This window comes from Ranitomeya variabilis, chromosome 3, assembly GCF_051348905.1.
Source record: "Ranitomeya variabilis isolate aRanVar5 chromosome 3, aRanVar5.hap1, whole genome shotgun sequence".
Taxonomy (NCBI): Eukaryota; Metazoa; Chordata; class Amphibia; order Anura; family Dendrobatidae; genus Ranitomeya; species Ranitomeya variabilis.
This window is the reverse complement of record NC_135234.1, coordinates 153,555,069-153,577,451: the sequence shown is the minus strand read 5'-3', so window position 1 is coordinate 153,577,451 and position 22,383 is coordinate 153,555,069. Positions and strand designations below refer to the sequence as shown.

The 22,383-nt window shown below is 43.1% G+C and overlaps 2 protein-coding genes across 4 annotated transcripts in view; one reads left to right on the top strand and one right to left on the bottom strand.

Annotated features, from left to right (window-relative positions):
* Positions 1-22,383, bottom strand: part of SHROOM2 (shroom family member 2) — a 214,842-nt gene that overhangs the window by 102,485 nt on the left and 89,974 nt on the right. The window lies entirely within an intron of this gene.
* LOC143817170 (RAC-beta serine/threonine-protein kinase B-like) lies at positions 21,357-22,318 on the top strand. Its single transcript, XM_077298337.1, has 4 exons — positions 21,357-21,464; positions 21,652-21,714; positions 21,882-22,265; positions 22,297-22,318. Exons 1-4 carry the CDS (start codon positions 21,391-21,393, stop codon positions 22,316-22,318), a joined length of 543 nt encoding a protein of 180 aa, XP_077154452.1. The 5' UTR covers positions 21,357-21,390.

The following is a 22,383-nucleotide window of genomic DNA, read 5'->3' as shown; positions in this document are numbered from 1 at the left end:
TAGCATTTGTTCCTGGTGATGTTGCCTGTTAAGGGGAATATGTCAGTAAGATCAACCCTTCCATATGGTCTATATGGGTACTCCGGTCATAAATGTATAAAATAATGTCTTAATATCTATGATCTGAAGGGGCATATAAACAAATAAGGATTGACAGTCTACTTTCCTGGTCTCACCGCAGAGCTGGGTGTGACTATGACAGTACAGAAGACCTAAACTTTGTTTCATTACACGCACATCTAGAGTTATAGAGCCTCCTCTCAGTGCTGTCAGTTGGATCAGGAGAACAAACTTTCCAGTGTGAGACATGTAATAGTAGACAGTCTGCTCTACTAACAGAGCTTAGTCTCATTTCAAACAGTTCTAGCAGCTCTCCTAAATAAATATATTTCTTAGGGTATGTGCACACGATCAGTCAACGCTGCGGGTTGGACGCTGCATACTTCTGTAGCATCCAACCCGCAGCAGCCAGAAGTTACAGCATAGTGGAAGAAATCCCATGTCCACTATGCGTCCAGAGACGCCCGTAGCTCAACCGCGGAGATGGACATGTGGCGCGTCTCTCCAGACCGCAGCATGTCTATTTATCTTGTGGAGACACAAGCCTCCACAAGATAAATTTCACCTATACAACGTATTGGACGCGGTAAATCACGGTTCAATGAACACATGCGGAATCACCTGCGTTCAATAGCCGGCAGCGCTTTGGACGCAGTGGACATGTGCTGCATCCAAAGCGCTGCCGATTCCAGATTGTGTGCACATACCCTAAAAGGTGCTACTGACATGAAATTCTTACCAGATGTTGGTAACAACTAGAGTTGAGCGAATATGTTCGGAATCGGTTGCCGAATCTGAATTTGCCATATTCATGCCATATTGTTAGCTTATTTGTGCAGAATTTATGTTTGATGATCAGTTCCGAACATATTCAATCATTCCTAATGCCATTGACTCCAATGACATTCGGCTGTGTTCAGTGAATATTGCAAAAAACAATATTCGCCAATCATAATCGGAACCTGAATTTTGAAAAATTTGCTCAACTCTAGTAACAACCCGTCCAATCCACACAATCACAAGTCAAACCATAGATGTCCATGAATTAAGTTACCATATGTGCCCTCACTAAAGTCTCTAATGACCTACTAACAGCTAAATCTAATGGTCACTACTCCATGCTAATTCTCTTGGATCTCTCCGCAGCATTCGACACTGTGGATCATCAGCTCCTCCTCACTATGCTCCGCTCCATCGGCCTCAAGGACACCGTTCTCTCTTGGTTCTCCTCCTATCTCTCTGACCGATCCTTCACTGTATGTTTTGCTGGTTCCTCCTCCTCTCCTCTTCCCCTTACTGTTGGGGTTCCTCAAGGATCAGTCCTAGGTCCCCTCCTCTTCTCTTTGTATACTGCCCCTATTGGACAAACAATCAGTAGATTTGGTTTCCAGTACCATCTCTATGCTGACGACACCCAACTATACACCTCTTCTCCTGCTTTCACTCCGACCTTCTTAGAAAACACCAGTGATTGTCTTACCGCTGTCTCTAACATCATGTCCTCCCTCTATCTGAAACTGAACCTGTCAAAAACTGAACTCCTCGTGTTCTCTCCCTCTACTAACCTACCTTTGCCTGACATTGCCATCTCCGTGTGCGGTTCCATCATTACTCCAAAGCAACATGCCCGCTGCCTTGGGGTCATCCTTGATTCTGAGCTTTCATTCACCCCCCACATCCGATCACTGGCTCGCTCTTCTTATCTGCATCTCAAAAACATTTCTAGAATTCGCCCTTTTCTTACTTTCGACTCTGTAAAAACTCTTACTGTCTCACTTATTCATTCTCGTCTGGAGTATTGTAACTCTCTACTAATCGGCCTCCCTCTTACCAAACTCTCCCCGCTCCAATCTGTCCTGAATGCTGCTGCCAGAATCATATTCCTCACCAACCGTTACACTGATGCCTCTACCTTGTGCCAGTCATTACACTGGCTACCCATCCACTCCAGAATCCAGTACAAAACTACTACCCTCATCCACAAAGCACTCCATGGCTCAGCACCACCCTACATCTCCTCTCTGGTCTCAGTCTACCACCCTACCCGTGCCCTCCGCTCCGCTAATGACCTCAGGTTAGCATCCTCAATAATCAGAACCTCCCACTCCCGTCTCCAAGACTTTACACGTGCTGCGCCGATTCTTTGGAATGCACTACCTAGGTTAATAAGATTAATCCCCACAAAACCGCGCAAAAAACGCGCTAAAAAACGCATGCGGTTTTCATGCGGAAATCCGGCAGAAATGTCAGGATTTCCACAGGAATTTTCTGCATCAATTCCTGAACGTGTGTATGGGGCCTTAGTTGTAAAGCATTGCGGAATATGTTGGCGCTATATAAATAAAAAATTATTATTATAAATAAAAAGGATTATATGTGTAATAATGAGAAATGAAACAGGGAAAAGTATTGATCACATGAAGAAAAAGGAGGTGCAATAAGCCATGGAAAGTCATGACAGCAGCTAAAATGTAACAGTAATTAGAAATCCTCCTATTTAGAGAAAAATAACGTCATTTGTTACAACTAGTGGCCTATAAAATGGTGTCTTCGACCACGTAGAGAAGAGGCATCAACTTTTTGATCTGCAAATATTAGTATAGATGGCCGTCCATATACAACTTCCTATAGGATATATCTGGGTGGTGAACAACTCAAAGTATAGCATAAATTGAAAAAGTAGGAATAGAAATGCAGTATTCTCCCATATCCTTTATTCCACACACGTACATCATTCTTCACGGCAACCAGGTAAAATCAGGGGTTAAATCAGGGGAGAGGAGAAACAACGGACTATGGCTGTTTCGCATCGTAAATGACGCTACTATGGGTCCATTCTCTTTATCCCCTGATTTTATCCGGTCACCGCGAAGAATGATGTACATGTGTATGGAATAAAGGACTTTTAATTCAAAGGTTATGGGCAAGTGCTGCATTTCTATTCTTACTTTTTGAATTTATAAAATGGTGTCTCATTACCAAGGTGCCACACAAGAAACACCTCATAATGGATAAAACCAGTGAGCTGTCTCAATACCTTCACAACCTTATTGTTGCAAAACATTTACTAGTTTCTAAACTACTGAAGGTTCCAGTGAGAACTGTTGGGGACATAATCCAGAAGTGGAAAGAACATAATTTCACCAAAAACCAGCCAGAACCTGCAAGATTTCAGACAGAGGTATGAAAAAAAATCAGAAGAGTTGTCCAAGAGTCAAGGATTACCTGTACAGAGCTACAGAAAAACCAGGAATCAACAGGTACAATTGTTTAAAAAACAATAAAGTGATCCACTCAACCCCGATGGCCTATATGCACGTTCACAACGCAAGACTCCATTGCTGAAAAAAGGCATGGTCAAGCGCCTTTAAAATTTGCTTAACCTTCCCCTAGTGTTAGCTTTCTGTTACTCTTTCTTATGTTAACGGGTCGGTTTTGACCAGTGTATTAAATCACCCCTAGGATACCCTAAAAACAGTTATTTATGATCCAATTTGTTTCTTACCTCTTAGTTATCTTGTTAGGGTTTCTCATCCATGGAAGGATTGATTTTAATATTTTTGTTGTGGCCCCCTGGGCCTTTCATTTGAGAGCATACCCTTCATTTTCAATATAAAAATATTGTCAAATGAACCTCAAGAGAATAATATAAACTTAAAAAAGTTTGTTATATTACCTGACTATTACTGAAGGGTTTTAGAACACATTTCTTAAATGTAAAAAAAAATTCATATATATTTTATATTATTAACTCTAGTAACATCTAGTGTTACGGGTCAATTTTGACCCATATCTAACTACTTTATGAAAAAGGCAAAAAACAGATTTTTTTTTTTTTTCTATAGAACTTTAATACAAATAAAAGATGAAAATTATATAGCTGTTCTGGTTGATGTTGAGGCAGGCCTGGTTGAGGAGGATGCTGGTGAGGATGCTCTTTGTGTTGCTGTGGGTGTGGACGAAGCACTTGTTGAGCTCTGGAGTTGTCGGACCAAGGCTGCAGCGGCTGGGTCTCGGGGCACTCGTTCCCTTTGGTCAATGTGCGCCTTGACAAGGGATCTTCCTAGTTCCTCAAGAAACATCCTCCGCTTGTTTTTTTTCTTCGAATTCAATCCTTGGTGAATGTGGGTCCACAACACAAGTGAATTGCATGCGGACACATCAAGGATGTTGTAAAATACAACCATTGGCCATCTCCTAGTCATTCGCTGGCAAGTGTAAGTGGCAGTCAGCTTGTCCAGGTTGTCCACTCCTCCTTTGTTTTTCTTATAGTCCAGGATGATTCTGGGCTTTTTGTCACTTACTGATGACACAGCTGCATCTTTGTGCAGTGTGGACATCAGTACCACATTCCGTCGTTTTTTGGGGCAGTATGAAACAGCAGTGGTGGTGTCTGTAAAAACAAACTTTGAGGAAAGTGGAGCCCTGTCCTTCATCTGCAACAATTCAGCGGGCAGCTCAGGTTTTTTTTTTTTTCCCACTGTGCCCACCATGGTGATTTTCCTCCTGAGAAGTTCTTGTCCAAGGTCATAGCTGGTAAAAAAAATGTCACAAGTAATGTTGTGACCCTGCAGTCCAGTAGTCATATCGAGGACTACACGTTTTCCTTGTTTTTTTTTCAGGGATGCCGCTTGCAGACTTGCCTGTGTAAATCTGTAGATTCCATGCATAGCTAGTTTTTGCATCACAGGCTGCCCAGATTTTTATGCCTGGCTTACATGGCATGTATTGCCGGAAGGGGCATTTTCCGCGGAAAGGGAGAAAACGTTCGTCTACTGTCACCTCTGGCCCTGGGTTGAACATCAGTGGAAGGAGCTGCACCCATTTCTCCCAAACATCCCTGATGGGAGCAAGTTTGTCAGATTTTGTTCTGGTGTCTCTGTTGTCAAATCTGAGGACTCTTGATATCATTTGAAACTTTTGAAGTGACATTGTTGCCCGGAAAATATTCCTGCCTGTCGATGCGTCCCAGAAACTATCAGTGGCCTCATTGCAGGATTTGTACACTCCAGCAAGGAGAAGAACACCAATGTAGGCATCCAGGACATCATCATGAAGGTCATTCCACATGTTGCCGTGGATTTTTTTTCCTTCAAGCTTTATCATAGCAATAATGACTTTTTTATTGACAATGGCATAAACAGATCAAAACATGTCTTGCTGTCACTTACTCTTGTCACAGCAAACCTTGTGATCCCAGGGGTCATTTTTATGACATTTGCAGCATCTGCCCTGCCATGTACATCTGGAGGTACTGAGCTCCAACTGATCTTGCCACTTTTGGATTTGAATCTTTCAGCGGGAGCAGCTTCAGCACCAGTGACCTCCTCATCAGACTGATCAGAACTGTCTGTGTCTTCCGGTTGATACTCCACATCATCTTCCTCCTCAGAAACCTGTTCATCTGTATCAGTTTGCTGCTGTGTGTCCTCTGATTCATTATCATCTAAGATATAATCCAGAATTTGGCTTACATCAAATCTTCTCCTCATTGTTGCATGTGTAAACTGGAGATGTATACTCTGCAAAGTACCAACTCTAAGGCTAGGTTCACATTGCGTTAGGGCAATCCGTTTAGCGCTAGCGGATTGCGCTAACGCAATGTTTTTTTCAGGGCCGCGTTTAGGGGTCGCGTTAACGTCCCCGCTCTCGCAGATCCCCGTCTGCGAGAGCGGGGAACGGACCTTGGGCGCATTTTCGCCGTGCAACGCTGTCCGTTAGCGTGCACACATTAACGCAATGTGAACCTAGCCTAAGCTGATTTGGCCATACATACCTGGACATGTCCCTAACTCAAGTTGTTGGAGGTAGAGCTGGCTGTGGGCTGTTGGTTTATATTGTGTTTATGAGTTCAGTTTTGGGACTTATTATTGTTTTTTTACTCTTATATTAGACCTGGGTCGAAATTGACCCCAACAACACAAATGTTATAATTTTAATAAGAGCATTTTACAATTTAGTAAAATAGTTTTATTTTATTGTATTTTGTTTAAAAATAAGTTCCTGAAAAAGTCAAAAAGTCTTGATGCAATAAACAAATATATGTAGAATTTGTATGCATTTAAAACCTAAAACGGGTCGGTCACGACCCTAACACTAGAGGAAGGTTTAACAATATTTAGACAGTGAAATACTGGGGGAATATAATCTGGTCAAATAAGACCATAACTGAACTCTTTGAATGCCATAATATACACCATGTTTGGAGGCCAAAAGGCACTGCATATCACCCAAAAACACCATATCCACAGTGAAGTTTGGAAGTGGGTACATTATGGAGTGGGGATATTTTTCAACATACGGCACTGGCAAACTTTATATAATTGAAGGAAGGATGAATGGACAAATGTACCCAGATGTTTTTGATTAAAAAAAATCTGCTGCCATCTACCATGAAAGCCCCTGCAAAGTGAGTGCCGACATCGTGGGAACGTCGCCAACACGGGAGGTGAGTATAGGCTTTATTATATTATCGGAGCCAAGCAAGGGGGTGTGACAAGAAGTTGTCCAAGTAGTGGACAGCTTCTTTAATTTATAGACATCTATGGTTTGATTACTTTATCTGTGTGGATGGTTGTTACAGGCATCTGATGAGAATTTCATGTTGATAGCACCTTTAGAAATACACTGTACTTAGAAAATTGGTGACTTGTTCTTATTTCAGGCACTTTGTAATCATATACAACTCTACTGAGGTTAGGTGAGCAGACTGTCAGTCATTACATGTCTCACACTGGTAATGCCTCCTTTAATTTAAAATAAGATCTGAATGCAGATCAGTGGATTTCTCTAGAATAAGAAATTGGATCACAAATATCAATATATACATTAATTTAAATTTCTATTACTTGCATGCCCGTATGGATGGCTCAAGAGTGGTGAACCTACTGACAGATTCACTTTAAAGGGCTGGACAATGTCTTCTAGAAGTAAACTCCTCCCGCAGGTGGTATGTAGTTTCTTTTGTTGTGGGAGAGCTCGTTTGCATGCTTTTCTCCCAAGGAACATTGCATGCGAGACACCATGCTAGCTGGTGTCTAAGAAATGGCACTTCCACCACGTTGCCTAAAGGCTCTTTGCCAGCTCTGCCCTGGTCGGCAATCACCCTGAAGCAGGCTGTCTGTAGATCAGTTTCTGGCTTGGCATTTATCCCTGGTTATTTTGCATGGTTCGATAAAAGGTAGAACACGGACTTATAGAGCGGCCATGTCAGGAAAGCACGCTCTGAGAATGAAAAAAAACTAACGCACATTATATAATACAATGCACAAAAATATACAGAGAACATAACGCAGACGTGTAATGGTAACCACAGTAAAGACCAGAATGCTACTATCCTGACATTATCTATTTTACTTTCCTTGTGTTTGGGAGTGGAAGGCCTAGAAATGGAGAATGAAAATAAGCAGGAGGATAAAGGTGCAGACCTGCCGGCTCTGCTGTCCCAAGGTTATCAGGATCCAGTTGGCACAGGAATGTGGGGGATTTATTGGTGTTAGACATACACAGTAGTCTGCACACAAAGAACCTACTGAACAGGAAAACTTCAGGCTCCCACTGAAGAATTAATTTGGGCTTTTGATGGAATGTGGAGATACCAGCAGGTCCGGCCATTGCTAGAGAATTAACTAAGAAAAACAGAATAGTGTGCAGATACAAAACCTAAACATGCATCATGCAACAGTAAAATATCTTTCATTCTATTAAATTTAATTCCATTAAGTTAAACTATTTTTATGACGACATATTCCCGATAAAATGAAGAAATCTATAATGAAAACCTGACAGACCCTATAATTATGAATGGGGTCCTCCGGATTCTGTTTTCATCTGCCACGTAACAGATCCATCGGCATGAACATAGTTTCACTCTTCTCAGAAAACAAATACCGTATATAACTGGCCTCTTCAGAGAGGAAGAGGACTTGAACTCTACTGCCACCTACTGGAATAGCAATCCTAAGGCCTCGATCACACATGCGCGAGATACGGCCGAGTCTCGCAGGTGAAAACCCAGCTCTGGCGCCGGCACTCCGGAGCGGAGCGTGCAGCCGCACACCAATACATGGAGCTGCTCCGCTACGGAGTGCCGGCGCCAGAGCTGGGTTTTCACCTGCGAGACTCGGCCGTATCTCGCGTATGTGTGATCCCGGCCTAAAAGTCAATGTGGACCCTGTAAGGACCCTTGTCACATGGCTTAGGATAAAAGCCAAACCAGAGTCTCAATTTGTAGATACGGTATTTCAGGGGGCTGCTCCTCGTCAGTGCAAAGCATGAGAACTGGTTTGGCTAGGTGAGAGGCTTCTGACTGGGATCTAAGGGGTAACATTTCTCCTACCCAAGAATAAAGGTTACCACCTGTATCCCAGAAAACAAACAAATAAAAAAGAATTGCCTAATGCAGATGTAAACCGGAGTGTACCCGCAGCCACATGAGGCTCTGCTATACAGTATATTCCCTATAACCATGTCACCACTTCTATAGAAGGAAACCCAACAGATTGAGAGGAAAGGGTAGTCAGAAAATGGTGGTAAGACTCAGCACTGACTTAAGAACCAGACAGAATTGTCCTAGAAGATTTGCTATAAAAACTTCTTTTTTTTTTTTTTTTTTTAAATAAAGGGTTAAAGAGAACCTGTCATCTGATTCATGCTGCCCAAACCAACGCCCGATTCCCTCTACAGGCCAGGACATGGTGGACCTGTGCCAGACTAGTCATCCGAGATGTGCAGTCCCTGGCCAGGCTCTCAAAGTATGTTTCCCATGAAACACTGCAACAATTTAGCATAAAATGTACACAGTGCCATTATCGGATTACTCAGGAAAATGAGGAGGACATCCAGTATGTGGCGAACTTCCTCCTCATTCTCCAGAATTTCAGCTGTGCCTCCTCCACAGGATCGGCACCATGAACTACGCAGCGTGGTGAGCTCAACCCAGCCCTTTTCATTTCTCATGTATGCGATTACTCCTGCACATGGACTGGACAGCATGAACTAGATGGCCAGGTTTTATTTAGGGAAAAAGATGAAAATCCAATTAAAACACTCACTTTTCCAAATTACACTATTACAAATAATTTAATTTAAAATCCGCATATCTTTTGATCATGTTGTGTTCCCAGTCATTTTCTTCTTGTGGTGACACATGGCCTTAGAGTAACTGGAAACCCATAGAATGGATGCTGACTAAGGCTGGGGTCACACAACCGGTTTTTCTCTACAAAAAAAAAAAAGAAATCGGTCCGATTAGGCTAATCAGATTCTGATCAGAGCATGATCACAGTGTGATCCGAGGTGGAAGAGAAAAAAAAAAGAAGAAGTTTCTCCGTCTTCTCCAGTCAGTCTCGCCAGTGAAACTGGACTGCACTCAGATATCATCATCATATGTTTTCCATGGAGCCAGACATGTGAATGGCCAAGTATGACCCGATTATCGGATACAAATCAGACATGTGCAGGGCTTCATTGAATAAAATGAGGACAAGTCCAATCCGTCAAAACAGCGGATAGCACTCGTCCGAGTTATATGGTCGTCTGCTGGAGCCCTAATGAGATCCTGCAGAGGTGGAAATCGTGGAATATGAGCCTTCTCCTGGTTGGGGGCACCAACCACCCCAATTTCTATCAATGGATACCAAGACATGCTTACCTCAACTCTCCAATATCAAATGACAAGACAACATCTCTTCTGAAGCCTCTGAAATGTTGCCTTCTTGATAGATATAATTACATACTCTAAACCGTGACTTAGTAGCGTGGTTTTCTATAAAATGTCTAACTTTAAAGGAGTTGTCCAGAAAAAACGTATAAAGGAGGATGGCAAACTGTCTGGCTCAGCTACTGAAATTGAGGAGTCGCCAAGCCCCTTCACTGCTTCGGTCACATGTTGGCCAAGAAATGCAACCATGTGCTGGACACAAACCAGAAGAGGTCCTGCCTCGATAAAATCAGACTTTTTTCCTTCATTGATGATCTTCACATGCACTCATTTTTACACCAATTATATAACTATAATGGAACCATATAAATATCATCTTATCATCCTTACTTCATCAAAGAGATCGGCAGCTGCCATAATTGTAAAATACAAGTACACAATATCACGTCATATCCTCAATTACAACCAAATGGGTTCCCACACTACTGGCAGATCTGGACAAAGCCTTGTAGGAACAGGACCCCATTTCCTTCTCCACACTTTGGGGCCATAAATGGAATCCTGGAGGGTAAGAGGTAAAAGAAGCTGTAATAATTTACAGAATAAGAACAACAATGCCACAGGGCATAAACCGCATTCCTGTATTGGCTTGTGTTGCTATCTTATCAGACGGAAGCTGCACTCAGGCTTCCCAAAAAAGAATTCTATTATTTGTCACAGGAAGCAAGTGTCCGAGCATCACTTCAGATTACATGCAAAAGTATGTCTCACTTGGCACACGTGCGGGTTCATTTCCAAGGCTGTCTTCACTAATCATGCTCCATTATTTGGAAGAAAAGCATAAAAAACATGCGTCATAATACAAATGTATCCAATAGGTGGCAGTTTTACTAGCCAATGTCTATATACTGTACAGTATATCATAGGGACTACTCAGGGCAAAAGCATGGAGATGCTAAAGTGGAATCTGAAAGGACATCTGGATTGTGATAGCTACACAAAAATAAGCAAAAAAGCCTATACACTGTGTTCCAAATTATTATGCAAATTGGATTTAAGTGTCATAAAGATTTAATTGTTTTGTTTTTCAAATAAACTCGTGGATGGTATTGTGTCTCGGGGCTCAATGGATCACTGAAATCAATCTTAAACACATGTGATAATTGGTTTTCTAGGTGATTCTAATTAAAGGAAAACTACTTAAAAATGATGTTCCACATTATTAAGCAGGTCACAGTTTTCAAGTAACATGGGAAAGAAAAAGGATCTCTCTGCTGCTGAAAAGCATCAAATAGTGCAATGCCTTGGTGAAGGGATGAAAACATTAGAAATTTTCCAAAAACATAAGCGTGATCATCATACTGTTAAGAGATTTGTGGCTGTATCTGAGCACAAATGTGTTTGTGCTGATAAAGGCATAATGAGGAAGATTTCTGCCACGCAAGTTCATCGGATTAAGAGAGCAGCTGCTAAAAAGCCATTACAAAGCAGCAAACAGATATTTGAAGCTGCTGGTGCCTCTGGAGTCCCTCAAACCTCAAGATGTAGGATCCTTCAAAGGCTTGCTGTGGTGCATAAACCTACTATTCGGCCACCCTTAAACGGTGTTCACAAGCAGAAATGGTTGTATTGGGCGCACACATACATGAAGACTAATTTCCAAACAGTCTTGTTTACTGATAAGTGTTGAGCAACCCTGGATGGTCCAGATGGATGGAGTAGTGGATGGTTGGTGGATGGCCACCATGTCCCAACAAGGCTGCTAAGTCAGCGAGGAGGTGGAGGAGTCATGTTTTGGGCCGGAATCATGGGAAACAGCTGGTAAGGCCCTTTAAGGTTCCTGAAGGTGTGAAAATGACCTCTGCAAAGTATATAGAGTTTCTGACTGACAACTTTCTTCTATGGTCTAAAAAGCAGAAACGTGCCTTCAGGAGCAAAATCATCTTCATGCTGACAATGCCCCATCTCATGCTGCAAAGAATACCTCTGAGTCATTGGCTGCTATGGGCATAAAATGAGATAAACTCATGGTGTGGCCACCATCTTCCCCTGACCTCAACCCTATAGAGAACCTTTAGAGGATCATCAAGCAAAAAAATCTATGAGGGTGGGAGGCAGTTCACATCCAAACAGCAGCTCTGGGAAGCTATTCCAACTTCATGCAAAGAAATACAAGCAGAAACTCTCCAAAAACTCACAAGTTCAATGGATACAAGAATTGTGAAGGTGACATCAAAGAAGGGTCCTATGTTAACATGTAACTTGGCCTGTTGGGATGTTTTGGCGTTAAATAGCTTTTTTGTTCAGTGAATGTGACCTCCTAATGCTGCAAATTCCACAAATGAGCATTTTCAGTTCTTTCAAACATATCAAATGTTTAGAAATTCTACTGCGCCTAATAATTTGGAACAGTGCATTTTGAGTTTTTATTCATTTTGGAGATTATACTGTTATCATTGGGAGATTTCTTCAATAAAATTCGATGTATAATCTAACGGGTGATGACTTTTATTAGACTGACTGTCATTTGCACTGACCATTTAGGAAAATCTGATAAAAATGTAATTTGCATAATAATTTGGAACATAGTGTAAATTTAGGGTATGTTCCCACGTTCAGTATTAGGCAGCGCTGTGGATGCAGTACATGTCCGCTCCGTCCAAAGAGCTGGTGGCTATTGAACGCAGGTGATTCCGCATGTGTTCATTGAACAGCGCGGAATCACTGCACCCAATACAACGTACGGGTGATATTTATCTTGCGGAGACTGAGCGTCTCCATAAGATAAATAGACATGCTGTGGTCTCAAAAGACGCACCACATGTCCGTCTCCACAGGGAAGCTGCAGGCATCCGTACACTATGCTGTAAGATCTGGCCGCTGCTGGTTGGCTGCTGCAGATGTACGCAACGTCCAACCCGCAGCGTCCAACCGGCAGAGTTTACTGACTGTGGGAACATACCCTATACCACAAGGGAAAAGGTCAGAGCTGCTTCTTCCACTGCATTAAAAAGCTTTCATCAAATAAAAGATAAGCAAAAAGAGTCAAACTACCCTGGTCCGTCATACCGTTGGGTCCTCCATGGCACCCGGACCAGGGCAGTAAACTCTGCTTGAGAGCCATGGTACCTCTACCACATACCAGGCCTCTGCAATGTCATGACGTCGAATGAGGCCTTGTCACCAGGACTCAAGTGGTATCATAATGTGCGTTGTGATGTTAGGACATTGTGGGGGCTTAGTAAATGACCAGGACGCCAGGCAGTGGCACACCAGAACAGAAGTGAGCAATATCCCAGACAGGCAGCCACGAAGGGCCGAACTGTACGCAGAACCATCTCTATACTATAACATTTATTTTTACTATTTAATCTACATGCATTAGTGTTTTGTTGGCCATTTTATTTTAGTTTTTGTTCACCTTGGTTTAAAAAGAAAACACTGTTCAGCTCATGATCTGCGCTAATTGGGCTGCTCAAAATGACATAAATCTAACATTCTACAATCTTACAGATAGTTAAAAAGTGCAGGGGCGGACACAGACTGCTTGGGGCCCCTGTGCAGGAAATGTGCCTGGGCCCCCCTCCTTTTAAGGCGACAAAGCTAAGGGACTGTGCTATACATAAGTGAGTATACTTTATACTAAGGGACTGTGTTAGACATAATAAATCGATAATGTCTTCCTCCACCTCCCCCTGTTCTTAAACCCATTATAAATCCCCCGCATCCCATTATTGCCCTCTCCCCCACCACCCATGATTGACCTCTTCACCACCTCCATTATTGCTTTCTCCCCCACTACCCCATATCATTGCCCATTCCACCACCTCCATCAATGCCTCCTCCCCACCACCCCCATCATTGTCCTTTCCACTGCCACCATCATTTCCTCCTGCCCCACCACCCCTATCATTGCCCTCTCCATCAACCCAATCATTGCCTTCGGCCCCGTCACCCCCATCATTGCCCTCTCCTCCACCTACACACACACACACACACACAGCACCATTCACCTCTCTGCACACACACACCTCACCTCTGCTCACACAGTATCCTGAAGCCGCACCATCGCTGGCAGCTTCCTGTCTCACGCAGCCGTGGCACTAAATGATGATGTCATTCAGCCGCTGCTGTGTGGCAGGAAGCAGGATGGATCCATTCCCTGCAGCTCCGCTGCCTTTTTCTCTTGCAGGCAGCGGAGCTGCAATCCCATGATGGCAATCTGGCCAGGGGCCCCCCGGAGACAGATAAACTGGCCAGATTGCCTTCATTATTAGCCACCCTGCAGGCAGGGATGGTTTTAGGCAAAGTGGGGCCCTAGGCAAAGTTTAAAATGGGGCCTCAAATCCTAACATATTGCACATTACACAGAAGCATTTCTGTTGTATTTATAAGCGCTGAGTTCAGGCCACTAAAGGAATGTGATCGACAATACTGAAGTTGTTCAACGCTTGTTTCCCGGCCTCTTTACACCGTCTGAGAAAGAATGATGGGAACAGAACAATCACTAATAGATCACTAACAGATCACCATACAGTATCATGTTACCAGCAGCACACCTACAGTTTACAACGGCGATGTGCTGCTGAGAACAATGATTTCTGTTCCGGCATAACCAATCCAATCAATGGATGAATAGGCAGCATTTTACTTGTTTAGTATAATACACCTCAGTCCTCAATATATTATAATGTGCACCACAGTCCTCCATATTGTAAAATACACACCGCATAATCCTCCATATAGTATAATACACTCCTCAGTCCTATAATTTACTTCCCACAGTATAATGCACCCCATAGTTCTTCATATAGTATAATGTATTCCCCATAGTCCTTGATGCAGTATAATGCAGCCCACATATAGTATAATGCAGCCACCCCATAGAGCATAATGCAGCCACCCCCCATAAAGTATGATGCAATCACCCCTCATAGAATATAAATATAATACAGCCCCCCCTAGAATATAATACAGCCCACCTCCCCATAGAATATAATGTAGCCCCATCAAAGAGTATGATGCAATCCTCCCTCATAAAATCTAATACAGCCCCCAAAGAATATAATACAGCCAACCTCCCCATAGAATATAATGCAGCCCCCCATAGTATATAACACAGCCTTCCCCATAGAATATAATGCACCCCATAGTATATAACACAGCCTCCCCCATAGAAGATAACGTATAATGTACCCACCTTAGTATACAACACAGCCCGCATAGTATACAGCACTGCCCGCATAGTATAAAGCGCAGCCTCATAGTATACAGAACAGCCTCATAGTATACAGCGCAGCCTCATAGTATACAGAACTGCCCGCATAGTATACAGCGCAGCCTCATAGTATACAGAACTGCCCTCATAGTATACAGCGCAGCCTCATAGTATACAGCGCAGCCTCATAGTATACAGCGCAGCCTCATAGTATACAGCGCAGCCTCATAGTATACAGCGCAGCCTCATAGTATACAGCGCAGCCTCATAGTATACAGCGCAGCCTCATAGTATACAGCGCAGCCTCATAGTATACAGCGCAGCCTCAGTATACAGCGCAGCCTCATAGTATACAGCGCAGCCTCATAGTATACAGCGCAGCCTCATAGTATACAGCGCAGCCTCATAGTATACAGCGCAGCCTCATAGTATACAGCGCAGCCTCATAGTATACAACACACAGCCTCATGGTATACAGCACTGCCTCATAGTATACAGCGCAGCCTCATGGTATACAGCACACAGCCTCATGGTATACAGCACACAGCCTCATGGTATACAGCACACAGCCTCATAGTATACAGCACACAGCCTCATAGTATACAGCGCAGCTCCCCCCCCCCAGAATGGCCCCACAGTCCAGTACTCACTGTTATAGAGTAAAAAAAAACAACAAACAACACAGCACACTCCTCACCTCTCCTCGTGCCCGCGCTGCTTCCAGTTCCTGCTCCTGCCGGCACACAGTGAGTGCGCGGCAGTGTCTGTCAGAGGCAGAGCGGGGAATGATGAGAGAGGGAGCGTCAGCTGACGCTCTCTCCTCCATCATTGCTTTGAACTGTACCGGCAGACGCCGGTATAGTTAAATGCGGTGGGGGAGTCAGCGCTGGCGGCAGGAGGGCCCCCTGCCTCACAGGGGCCCCATAGCATCTGCGTGATGTGCCGCTAGCTGGGGGCCCCTGGGAAAGCGAGGACCTAGGCAGCTGCTTGCCCCTAACGTCGGCCCTGCCTGCAGGGTCCTCCTGGAGCCTCCGGGCCCCTGTGCAGCTGCACAGGTTGAGCAGGCGGTATGTCCGCCCATGCCTCTGTCTCTCTGTCACCAATCTACAAAAATATGGGAAAAAAAATCCCAAAAAATGCTTTTCTATGTAAAAATCTAAAAAAATTAAATATTATACACAGAACAAGTTACACATATTTAAAGACATGCACCCGTAAAGGGAATTTCTCAGTAGTTTTTTTTGTAATTTGAGAGCAGCATAATAAAGAGCTAGAAACCCTGATTATGACCCTAATAATAATAATAATTCCAGGGATGTGCAACATCAAAAAGTTAAACTCATATTATGTAGAGTCATTACAGAGTGATATATTTCATGTGTTTATTTCTGTTAATGTTGATGATTATGGCTTACAGCCAATGATAACCCAAAAGTCATTATCTCAGTAAATTAGAATAATTAACAAAAAAAACACCTGCAAAGGCGTTTAAAAAGGTCCCTTAGTCTGTTTCAGTAGCTCCACAATCATGGGGAAGACTGCTGACTTGAAAGATGTCCAGAAGGCAGTCATTGACACACTCCACAAGGAGGGTAAGCCAATAAAGGTCGTTGCCATAGAAGCTAATGTTCACAGAGTGCTGTATCCAAGCATAATAATGGAAAGTTGAGTGGAAGGAAAAAGTGTTGTAGAAAAAGGTGCACAGCCTTGAAAGGATTGTTCAGAAAAGGCCATTTAAAAATTTGTGGGAGATTCACAAGGAGTGGACTGCTGCTGGAGTCATTGCTTCAAGAGCCGCCACACACAGACGTATCCAGGACATGGGCTACAAGTGTCGCATTCCTTATGTCAAGCCACTCATGACCAATAGACAATGCCAGAAGCCTCTTACCTGGGCCAAGGAGAAGAAGAACTGGACTGTTGTCAGTGGTCCAAGGTGTTGTTTTCAGATGAAAGTAAATTTTGCATTTCATTTGGAAATCAAGGTCCCAGAATCTGGAGGAAGAGTGGAGAGGCCACAATCCAAGCTGCTGGAGGTTTAGTGTGAAGTTTCCACAATCAGTGATGGTTTGGGGAGCCATGTCATCTGCTGGTGTAGGTCCACTGTGTTTTATCAAGACCAAAGTCAGCGCAGCCATCTACGAGGACATTTTAGAGCACTTTGGAGATGGAAATGTCATTCTCCAGCAGGACTTGGCACCTGTCCACACTGCCAAAAGTAACAATATACCTGGTTTATAAACAACAGTATCACTGTGCTTGATTGGTCAGCAAACTCGCCTGACCTTAACCCCATAGAGAATCTATGGAGTATTGTAACGAGGAAGATGAGACACCAGACCCAACAATGCAGATGAGCTGAAGGCTGCTATCAAAGCAACCTGGGCTTCCATAACACCTCAGCAGTGACACAGGCTGATGGCCTCCATGCCACGACGCATTGATGCAGTAATTGATGCAAAAGGAGCCCCGACAAAGTATTGAGTGCATTTACTGATGACATATTTCAGTAGTTAAACAAGAAGTTTCCCAAGATAAATATCAAAAATAACAGGTCCAAATTCAAAAAGCATTATGAACACAAAAAACCCCAATAGGTGTAATTAAAGTAACAGGGGAATCAAAGAATATGTTCAACCATAAAATCAATTTTATTAATAGAAATTAACACTTAAAAATCTGAGCATATTATCACTACCAAAGCAGGAAAGTTAGGGGATCATAAGAGAAAGTATAAAAAGGGGTAAAAATATATAATATAAATAAGTGTATGCAAAGCATAAGGCTCTGCCAAAATTGCACAAGTGAAATTGATGTAAACAGAGGTAAGTTACAAAGGGTTAAAAGATGTGAAAAAGGCAGAGCAACAATAGGGAAAAGTATAAAGTGAAAAGTATGGTCCCCAATAACACAGATAAAAATAGGTCTAAATGTGTCAACATACCATATGGCCATATAATAGAGAAAATAATTTTGTAGAAAGCTAATAATATCAATCATCAATTCATTAAATCAAATGATAAAATCCGTAACCTGATTGTCCACAAGCATCTATCATAATTAAATCAAGTCCATAAAGAGGTTCACAATCCCGGCTGTTCAACAGTCTATCAAGGCTCCATAATGTCTCATAGAAAAAAATAATAAAGAATTCACAGTCTAGCCAGAGACCATTTCTAGAGTTCATATATTCTGCAACAGATCCATGGAGTACAATAGCAGAGAAAAACAAGCTTGTTTGTAGGAAGACTTTCCTCCCCCAATTCTCCATCTCTTTATAGGATGAAAAATGTTCACAAAGTAGAAATCATCACATACATGGATATAGATAGGTGGATTAAAATCCGGCCTTCATGGCTGTATACTGCAGAGCAAACAAATATAAGTTAAAATCAATAAAAAAACACAAACCCACCTCCCAAAAGATGCCTCCATATTTCTAAAAATGAACCAAACCCCAGATTTTCATTAAGCCTGGTCGGTACCCAATCTAAAAGTCCACTTCCTCTCAACGTAAGCAAGAGTTTTCTTGAGATCACCACTTCTCGGTCCCAAAAGAACTCTGAGAAGACTTGAATCCCTATGATGGAATTGTTGAAAATATCTTAGTAGGGTTTTAAATTGTTCAAGATCATCCTCTGTCCTAGATTTGTCCATGTCTCTTACATGTTCCTTGATACATACGTGAAGTTCTCTAGCAAGGAGACCAATGTAGATTTTCCCACCTGGACATCGGGCATGATAGATCACCCATTAAATGGTGTCTGATGTCATATGTCTAATTTAATGACATTCCCCTGAAGGTAGCCCTCTCAGGTGTGTTCACAGTTGTCAATAATTGTGTCCTGTCCTGTTTATGAGACTAGGACACCTGCTGATTGTGCTATGTCTTCACATGTCTGTGTGGATGTGACGTCATAAGTCGTCTGCACCACAAATAATATGGGAGTGAGCGGTGACATCTTACTCCTTTAATCCCCATTCTCCTGATGATGCCTGAGAGCGGGCGAAACATGTTGGGGGACTAATGTTTACAGATTTAGGGCGACAGGACCTGCATTACAATAACGGTGACAATCCGCCAGTATATAACTAATCGCTGACTGCAGCAGTAAATGGTACGGTGTATTCACAGCCATTGACTGTGACACAATAGCACAAAGAAGCCGTAATAACAGGGTCATTTTCATTTATGGGGGTTTTAATTGTTTTCTTTGTGTTACATGTAAATAAAGCGATATTATAAAGAGGAAGAAGATGATTTCGGTGACCCCAGAGATGAGCAGCAGTGACCCGTCCTTCCCACGGATTGTGGTGGGATTACTGTAAATCACATGTGATGGGTTATTGGGAACGGTACAACCTGTATTATATATAGCACTGATGGCTTTATTATATACTGCCCCAATATCACCATATTCCTGGTAAGAGGTAATAATTGGTAGAAAGTGTTGGTTATACAGAGAATATAAAAGCTCAGGAAGAGTTTACAGCTCCGTGTATTCTGTCCATGAGGTGCAGTAGAGCCGGCTGGGTGGCACTGGGGGTAATAGGTGCGCACCACTTTGGTGGAATAGACTCTTGGGAGAAATGATAAAGGGAAATGGGACATCGAGGAAATATGTGATAAGAAACATAGAAAAACTAATAAAAATATTAACTTTACAATACAAAAATAATGTAAGTTATAAAATGGAACGATGATGAAACACATAGAGGGATTAATAATCTAATAAATAAACCACTGGAAGTCGCCATGAAGTTCTCTGCCGTTCCTCTGGACTCTAAACTGTCACCCATGATGCCCACATCACAGTGTATAGGGCAGAGCAGGGCCAGGAGCCGCTGCCTGGCAGGAGCCACCTGAGGGTTCCGTCACCTCTGACCTCTGGTCACCTGCACACGACCAACTGCCGTTTACTTTCAACTGTCGGCTGAAGTGATTGGACCGAGGTCTACAGACGGGAAGAGATTACAGAGAATGGCGACTACTGGACGAGGAGAAGTGAGCGAGAAGAGGAGCAAGGAGAAGGCGCGCGAGGAGAAGAGGAAGAGGGAAGAGGACAGCGTGACCGGATTAAAGAAGAAAAGGAGACGAGACCACAGCGGATTGGAGGAGCCAACACCTGGATGCAGCGGAGACCCTGGATCATCCGGCCCCTATGCCAGGCTTAACATCAGCCGCTTCAACATCCACCAGGTCCTAGGTAGAGGCGCCTTTGGCAAAGTAAGGTCTACATATTTGTTATTTGAAATCTGAGATTTTTCATATATCCCCATGTATTGTTCTCGGTTATCAGCCATGTCTTGCTTTGTTATTGCTCATTGTAGTGTCCTTCTGTGAGATGAGATATAAGACATCACCATAGTTAGGGCTAGTGCTGCTATAACCTGGTATTCTTCTATACTGGAGGGTTCATCTCAGGGGTCACAGCTGTAGAGGGCAGGGGACATTATTTTTTTCTCCTATCAGGCTGCCATATTGTACATACATTTGTCTGTGTTTTTATTAAATCTAGATAATCAATGATATTTGGACCATACTAATGCCAACTCAATACCTCTACTAATGCTTACTCTGTTTATTTCCATATGGTAACAGAGGAAAACCCTTTAAAAAGTCATCGTCATTTTAAATTTTATTTCATAAATCAATAGCAAACATGAAAATAAGCAGCTTTGTAAAAATTCTAATCAGATAAATCTTCTTTCTCCACCAAGAGAAAACTCTGGGTAAACTCTGTATTTAGTGAAGACAGATTGTTACATTACTGAGAGGAGATGACTGTTGGTGCCGATAATATTCTATGTAGTGGAGAGGAGGGGCTAAATGCAAAACTCCTCCCTCCTCCTCCCCCTCCCTTCTGCATAGAATATTATCAGCACCAACTGTCATCTCCCCTCAGTAATGTAACAATCTGTCTTCACTAAATACAGAGTTTACCCAGGTACATAGAATTTTGAAAATAAAAAATCAGTCCTGGCGGAGAAAGAAGCCAATTTGGCTGATAAAATGTATTACAAAGTTAAATATTTTCATGTGTATTATTGTTTTATGAACTAAATATTAAAATGACGAATATTTATTAAGACCTCTCCATAGCCCATCCATGGAGCAGGCAGTGCATTGTTCTGATAGATCTGCTCCTCTATATGGTCCTGGTCACTAGCAGACTGAGCGATCACTCAGTTTTCTCATGTGCCTTGTGGACTATAAAATCCAGATCCTTCCACCCCTGCAGACACCTTCTAAGTATTCTCCATTTGTGTTTTTCAGGTGGTCCTGGCATCTGTCCCCGGCAGTAACATCAATGTGGCCGTCAAAATGATCAAAAGGGACAACGAGGACACCATCTTGAGAGAGCAGCGGATACTCCTGGCGGCCAGACACTGCCCATTCCTGTGCCACCTCTATGCCGCACACCAGTCTCAGCACAAGGCATATTTCATCATGGAGTACCTGTCCGGTGGCAGCGTGGAGGATTTGATCAGGATGTGCGGCTGCCTGAACATCGGCAATGTGAGGTGAGAAACCAGAGAACGTACCTAAAAGAGAACTAAGAGAAAGGGAAAAAACCTGAGGTCGGGGTGCAGCTAGGGGAGCACTTATATATTTAGGGTGCTGGAAGCAGGAGGTGGGGTGCCATGGTATTTGGGGATTGCCAGAGAAGGATTTCATGACATTGATTCTACACTCTGTTCTCTCCATCAGATTCTACACAGCAGAGATAGTAAGTGGCCTCCAGTTCCTCCACGGACACAACATCGTCCACCGGTAAGCAGAACTTTCCTCCTTCTCTCTGTCCCCTTTACAAGCTGTAGATATGGCCCCCAGCTTCCCTGGTGTCCTGCCTCCTATTCTGCCGTATTTTGTAGTGACCCATTTTCCATCTCTTGTATCACTGGACAGATTTCTTATTTTGTTTTCTTCTTTCATTGCAGTGACATAAAGCCGGATAACATCATGTTGGATGCAGATGGCCACATCCGTATCATCGACCTTGGGCTTGCCCAAGCTGGCGTCTCCTCCTCCAAAAACATCTCTGGAGTGACGGGCACTTTCCATTACATGGCCCCTGAGGTGCATCGTAGAAAACGGTATAGCGCAGCAGTGGACTGGTGGAGCCTGGGGATTGTGGTGTCCAGGATGGCAGCAGGGCGATATCCATTTTACAACGGCCCCGTCAAGCAAATGGCTTTCAAATCCATCATCAACGAGAAGCCAAAATTTCCAACTTGGCTTGATGCTGACGTGAAACATCTCATCAAGAAGCTGCTGCGCAAAGACCCTCAGACACGCCTGGGTGTGAGCGGGAACATCAAAGAGCATCCATTCTTTACCACCATCGGCTGGGAGGATCTGGAGGAAAGGAGAGTAGAGCCACCATTTACACCATTCAGGCCAGTTCTGGAGAACCACCATCTGCAGTGGCCGGAGCACACA

Coding starts and splice junctions, on each gene's coding strand:
- LOC143817170 (XM_077298337.1), top strand. CDS start 21,391: ATGGAGTACCTGTCCGGTGGCAGCGTGGAGGATTTGATCAGGATGTGC. Junction 21,465..21,651: donor CTGAACATCGGCAATGTGAG/GTGAGAAACCAG, acceptor TCTCTCCATCAG/ATTCTACACAGCAGAGATAG. Junction 22,266..22,296: donor GTGAGCGGGAACATCAAAGA/GCATCCATTCTT, acceptor ATCGGCTGGGAG/GATCTGGAGGAAAGGAGAGT.